General features: G+C 32.6%; 1 protein-coding gene across 1 annotated transcript; it reads right to left on the reverse strand.

Annotated features, from left to right (window-relative positions):
• Positions 1-613: 613 nt before the first annotated feature.
• LOC134724783 (transmembrane protein 26-like) lies at positions 614-6,995 on the reverse strand. Its single transcript, XM_063588029.1, has 3 exons — positions 6,522-6,995; positions 3,143-3,314; positions 614-1,815 (listed from the first exon to the last, which is right to left on the reverse strand). Exons 1-3 carry the CDS (start codon positions 6,713-6,715, stop codon positions 1,000-1,002), a joined length of 1,182 nt encoding a protein of 393 aa, XP_063444099.1. The 5' UTR covers positions 6,716-6,995; the 3' UTR covers positions 614-999.
• Positions 6,996-7,288: the final 293 nt, after the last annotated feature.

Genomic DNA, 7,288 nt, shown 5'->3' on the forward strand with positions numbered 1-7,288 from the left:
TGTTTTATTTTTCATATCTTGGCTTACAGAAAACTTTTACAATATGTTTATTTGTGGTCAGTTCTTCATTTTCATGGTTGTTAGTTCATTCAAAATAAGTATGAAGGCGTATGTATGTCTCATCTAAATTCCTTTTTTGTTTTTATACACAGATGTGCAATGTAAATTACAAAGTGTTTTTCTTGTCGCTAAAATCATCATCACCATAAGGAACACAATATCTAAAATCCCTTTCCTATGTTTAGCTTTATTTGATGATAATCACATAAAAATGTAGATTAATTACATAGGACATTTGAGATATTCACTTATCCGAATATATATATATTCATGTTTGGCACTGCGTGCAGGTTATGATAACGCATTAAATTTGAATACTCATGTATAACCTATCGTGACTGATTGGTACAACAAACTTCTATCAAGTTTCGGGAACAGTCGTCTTTCTTCTTCTTGTATATTTAGTTGGTAGTAATTTAAGTGTATATTAGTATCAGAGAAGCTATACAATTGCACTCGAATACCAATCAGTTACGCGATAGGTCTTTGTTTAAGTATTACATTATTGAAATATTCTTTCTTATTATTTATTCACTTGTACATTTAAACTCTCACAGTTGTAACACGGGAGGGGATGATTTGATATACATTTTGAATTCAAGGGTCGTTTACAAACTATAAATGAAAAGGTTGAATGTAATGAATCGTTAATTAGTACATGATATGCTAGTCCACTTCAAAATGGATGGGAAACAACCTAAATGGGTACAAATTGAACGATTACACCCATACAATTCGGGTAAACTTTAAGAGGTGCATTTTATTGAATATCTTTATTAATATATTTCTGCATTGCCATCATACAATTCCCTCTCCATAAAGTATTCACAATTTTTGTTTTGTACAGGGTGCACAATGTTTTCAGTCATAAACGTCTATGGTGTGTGCATTTCCTTAGCTGGCTATGTATAAAAAGGCATCAGACTTTAATGTAAGTTGTCAATAATAGCCTCCATTATATCCGTAGTTTGCACGTCCAAACCCGAAAGGAGATTGATAAAAATAATCGGGATGGGACCAATAGTTTGGTGGAGATCCACTTTGGCCTCTTCCATTTTTGCGCATTTTATTATCTCGTGGGTTATCTTTAGAATTTTGATGCTTGATCTTTCGAATGTCACTTAACTTCTTGATAACCTTTTCTGTCATCTTCTCTTTCTCTTTGGCTTTTTCTTCGAGTTCTTTCTTGTGAGTTCCAACAACAATTACCCTATAAAATAACATCATTATCATGAGGCAATTTTTAAGAGCGAAAAATATCACACCATAACTCAGTACCTTTTTCACAAATATTGCACACAACCGTATAGTTAAGTATGGACCGTCTTGTAACATGATTGCCACAAACAGACTCCATATTTCCATCTCCACCAATTTTGCGCAACATCTTGCCGGTGCTCTATTGGACGTTGTCCAGTCATCTTCGTCGTCCGGATCTTCCGCATCTGTTTGACCACCGCGCTGCTTCTTCGTGGAGGTTAAGACAAGCGTAAACTGTAGTAAGCTGATCGTCCAAACCGTTAAAATTGCATAACTGAATGTTTTATCGGCTCTAATTTCTTTTTCTTCGAAAATAATGAAAAGTTCCATGACGTCTGACCCGGAACCAATATATACAAATAATAGCTGTGACAGCTGATCACGAGTAAGTTTCCCTCGTGGCAACATCCATCGACCTAATATCAGGATGAACAGAAATCCTTGTTCTAATACTGACGCCCATGTATCTGCATCGAGCTTTACAGGAATGGTTAACTGAAATGAAAACAAACTCTATGATTATATACTGAGGTTATAAACTCAATGAAAAAAAACTATGAAAACGCGTTGATCATCAATCGTAAAGTCAGATACCTCAATGTAACTTCTAAACGCAGTGTATAAAAATGCACAACATACAATTGAAACTCGTTCTAACTAACTTTGAAATTGCACTCATGAAAATGCAACTTCCTTTAGAAGAAAAATAGGTGTATAAATGTGCGAACTTGCATGAACATAGTGTTTGTGCTTAAAGTTAGCTTCTAAATTGCGATTATTTTAAATTAAAACAAAATATATTTCAGAAAGGAAAATTTAACATTTCTTTGGATAATATCAAGTTGAAAGTGTTTATTTTACACTATTCATTGTATAAATGTAGAAGAATCCGTTTCATATAAACATGATTAGACTAATGAAGTACAATTAATTTACTTCAAACATTTTGTGCTTTTGTTAGATTATTCGCAACATTTGTTTTGGAAATGTCAATTTGATGTTATAAAATCAATTTGTTTAGGAAAACTGAAATAAAAAAAAGGTCATTGACTATTTAAATACTACGAGCAAATGCTAATTTATAAGTAATTATAGCAGCAGAAAGTTTAAACCCTGTTCAAATAAGAGTGTATATACTCGTGTGTCCTCTTTTCTGTAAACAGTAGATTATTTTTTTTTCGGGTGTTGGTGTTCTCTGTTTAATTTTCCGCTCAATTAACCCTTTGATATAAACCTATTAAAAATTTCAAAGCCTTGTTGTATATTTTTCAGTTTTTAAGTGCAACGTCATGTACATTTTACATATAAATGAAAAGCTCACCATGTCCTCCAAACGTTATTATTTCACAGTTCACCAACAAAGTGTATCTACATACAATTGCATTATGTTTCAGTTACTTGTTCGGTAATGTTGACTGTAATCCGTTTATTTATTTTTTTATAAGTTAACCGATTGTATATTGCATAGAAAAATGAATCACCGCATTATATTATGTTTTGAAAACTGAATATTGATTCGTGAAAAAAAAATCTATTCGTGATTATCGTGTGCTGTCATTATTAAATTCGTGATATCTCGAATTTATTAAGTTCTAATCGCGATATTCAGAGTATTGATCTTGAGTTTGACTAAGTTTTCATGGCAGCACTCGATATCAAGAATTGAGTTGAAGATTACGAATATTGATACCGTGGTTATGGTTTACATACCAAGAGATTTCGAAAACCCACTGCTTATCAATGTTCATCCCTTATTGTATACAAACTATATCTACAATATAGATTTACGCCAAACCTTTACTTCTTACAAAAATGACTTTACCCCTTCAATGGCGGACAATGCTTCTCCCTGTGAGTTGTCACTGGTATTTGTAGCTGGGGTTGTTACTGTGTTGTTGTTTACTATAGTCTTCGAACTTTCCAGACGATCGATCTCCAACAGCCAAATGGCGGGAACGGTGTTGCATAGGTGGATGAAAAAGCAAAGACAAAACCTGAAAAGTGCAAATAAAGATATAAAATGTTTCATAACCTATTTTGACTGGTATTCGTTTTAAAACGCTGAGAATAGGAAACGGTAAACACGGTGAGACAACAACCCAACAAAAGAGCAGAACAACCGAAAGCCATCAATTGGTCTTGAACACAGCGAGAAAATCCTGCACATGCCCGAAGGCGGGCTTTAGCTAGCCACTTAAAAAGATATATACCAATTCAATGAAACTGGTCGTCAAACTAAACTCTGAAACATATGAATGAACCACGATAAAAAAAAAAAAAAGAGAGGAAAACATGGCCCAGAGGTTCCTTACTTTGGACAGGCACTAACATTTTTGTGAAATTTCAACTCTCCATTTTACCTCTAGCCAATGTGGAATAAAACACACACATACATTTTATACACACAGTTTGTTTGCCTCTGTAGTTTGATAAGTACTTAGCTATATAGAGTATTACGTATTATTTTCTGAGAATTAATGGGCTTCTTCCTTTTTTCATTTACTTTGGAGTTCTGTGGTTTTGTTTATATTTTTTTATCTACATGCAGCCCATGCAAGTAACTAACTTGTGGTTAATCTGGCGTATTTGGCAATACGTTTGATACAGTTTGTTCCATACTACCTTTTGGTCTGTAATGGATAAGATATTTAATTAAGCAATAAATCCGGGCGATCTGTAACAAGACTCTGAAAACCAGCATGTTTATTTTTCAAAACCTTGAGGCCTTTTTCATAAATGTTTCGCTGATAGTTGAGCATGCGTTCGATCTCTTTACTGCCAGCATTTGTTATTTGATGCCAAACAGTTCACAAAAACGGACAGTGGACGTTGACATTTGAATGTCTCAAGTCTCGTCGACTCCGTCACATCTCTAAAAAGAGAAATATAAACTTGGGCGCTACTTGCTGGAAATGTATGTTGAAAAGATCCTCTTCTTATATCTGCTTTCACGGAAGTTTAATTTGAAAACATTTTGTTTGTAAATAATGTATAGAAACTTTTCCGTGGATATTTTATTTTCATTATGATTAATTCATCCCTAGTTAGCATGGAGGTGTGTAATGGTTCGCATAAAGTATTATAAGTTTTGTAAACAGAAGTAGAATGTAAATTGCCAATTACGTAACTTGTCATCTTAAAAAAAAAACTATATTTAAAAACTTTTTAATGTATTTAACTGTTGCCTTCATTGATGATAACGACATTAAAAAGGTAAAAAGATGATAAATTACCCAGGAAATTTGAGATAATCACTGCTTTGAAAGTTCTTTCTTTCCATTTTAAGTAGGTTACGCTTTTTTCTTGGTCATAATCTATTCTAACCGCTGTAACAAATAAACCAACAGGAGGGATGCACATAAAATTGAAATAAAGCATTTTAGAAATGACGGACTATATCTACTGTAGTCTGTATGCAAAGCTCTGATTCCTTTCCTGAATTTCCTTATCTTTAATGTCCTCTTTTTGTTAGGCCTGCAGCCTTTTACAGTTTGCACCAGGGTTTGGTTTGTCCATTATTTTGACCTCAAGCATTGCTGAGGAGAAGTTAACTGTCGAAATAGGCATCTGACGTAGTTAAACTTGGTGGCTGTTAATGTTATTGTTTCGCGGTAGGATTTTTTTTGCTTTAATTGACGATTTTATTCGTATATCCGTGTTTGGCAGTTATTTTTAATTTTTAAAGGTAGAGAGAAACTGTAAACAGCAAAACATTAATAACAAATATGTCAATTTGAATTTACAATCCACGTGTTATAGAACTGTTATATTCGAGTTGTTATAGTAAAATTGTGAATTGCCAAAGACAAAATTTTAATATAACAGAATTAATGATTTTTACACATTCTTGCATTTTTACAATACTCTCAAGATTGAAAATTATATCATATATAGATACAGAAGACTGTAATACGGATCAGGGAGATACGTTCTACTTTATAAGTCAACATGGACGAAATCGTCAAATTGGAAACATGGCCCTAAAATTTCATTTTCCCCCCAGTTTTGCCTTTTAAAATATTTTTGAAATTCATGCTAAAAAGTAACGTTTGTCAAGTCACGTAAGGTAAAAAAAAAAAGAATTATCATCTTACTTATCATAAAGATTTCTTTGTTATCAATAGTGTGCTTATATAAGAACAACATATATAATATTTCTTCTATGAAATATGAATACCATCTAAATCTATTTTTTTTAATTTAAAACCTAATCAGTCTTCCAATTCAGTGAGCTAATGAGACAGGATCATAGCTTCTTTTATCTGACACTATGTCACATACCCTAGTGTGATGTTAGTGAACGAACTACGATATCTGATATATCATGTATATATATTTATAAAACATTTCCTAGAAATCTGTTATCTGTAATCAGTATAATTTCATAATATGCAATGTATATGTTGGGAACTTTTCTTTTGTAAATTGACCAGAACACAGAATGCAATATACTGTCCATGTGACACTATTGTTTTTGAGGTATATTGTAATTTTATCCTTTAACTGTCATTGCACCACCCGCGAAGCTTATATAAATGTATTTGAGACCTCGATATCCTCATTTGAAATTACATTTCCCAGAGAAATTGTTTACCCCTGGTTAATTCACAAATGTCACGAGAGTGATATTTTCATTTGATGTCACACAAAAAAATACCTTGTTTTACTTATTTTGATTAATTTTACGGGAAATACTACTTTTTTGACACATCTTGGAATATATATAAGGGGTGCGTATCTCTCATACCAAAAGCTTATATTTAGAGTGTAACTTAAATTTGGTCTTCGATAGACAAATGTTCGCAAATAATTGAGAATTAAAAAATATTCCAATTTTTTGCAGTATAAGTATTTCCAGAGCTCTAAATTTATATAAAACGAACATGCAATACAACCATCTCAAAACAAAAATGAAGATGATGATGATAGATTGGTTTCTGATGTCCAGTGGCAAATATCAATTGCATATATAGAAGACAGTCACAGTATGACACACTGACATTATCAAAATTTCACTCCAATTTTTTTTTCTTGCTCCTAATGTGGCGATTTTTTAGATGCCGAGCAAATACAAATGTTCAAGTATTTGGTTTGACCCGTTCGAGGATGGACCCACAACCTCCATTACCCGTGATGAACACGCAACCAGGGAACCACCGAAACTGTTCTATAAAGGTAGATGTCTCAGTAAAAACACTTACCATTTGTCCTCTTGTCCTCTCTTCTTCAAAATTCTATGCTCAAGTTCTATTATGTGTAAAATATTTCCAAGTCCAAGACACCAAAACAAACTATTCCCCATAACATCAACCGTTCTCCAAATACACAAAAAACTATGAATAAATAGTAAAGATCGAACGAAAACAGCTTGTACTACACTCCAGATTATGACCATCTTTAGCCCTTCTTGTCAGATGTGATTGTCAGTAATTGTTTGTATGAATAGGCAAAATATACCTTCATATATGTACGCTTCACTTCATTCAAAATCACCATAAAATTTATGCATGTTGTCCTCAAAAAGTTCACTGCATTTAACTTTTTTTTGTCATACACCAATGAGATTAAAATGTCATTAAAATTAACTTGAGATCTTTTATTGTGTCATTAAATTACATTTAACAAAATATGATTACTTATTGAAGGTAAATGTTTAATTTATCCATCATCCACTTCTTCGAAAAAAAAATCTAGTTTATCAGTGTACACACGAAGACACTGGAAACCGTAGACCTCTCAATAGCCAAGACTGTATACTTATACATTGCAGATTATAAACACTTTGCATGACAAATATTTACCCCTTTTAAACACGACACGCTCAAACTGTACTTACGATTTTTAAAAGTCCAGTGGGCGTTTGAATTCCATTGAAAAAGAATATAAGGACATCTTTTTAACAGATTGAATAACTATGATAAAACGATAAGTGAAAACCATTGATATCTAAAATTTCGTACTCTCAGAT

This window comes from Mytilus trossulus, chromosome 7, assembly GCF_036588685.1.
Source record: "Mytilus trossulus isolate FHL-02 chromosome 7, PNRI_Mtr1.1.1.hap1, whole genome shotgun sequence".
Taxonomy (NCBI): domain Eukaryota; kingdom Metazoa; phylum Mollusca; class Bivalvia; order Mytilida; family Mytilidae; genus Mytilus; species Mytilus trossulus.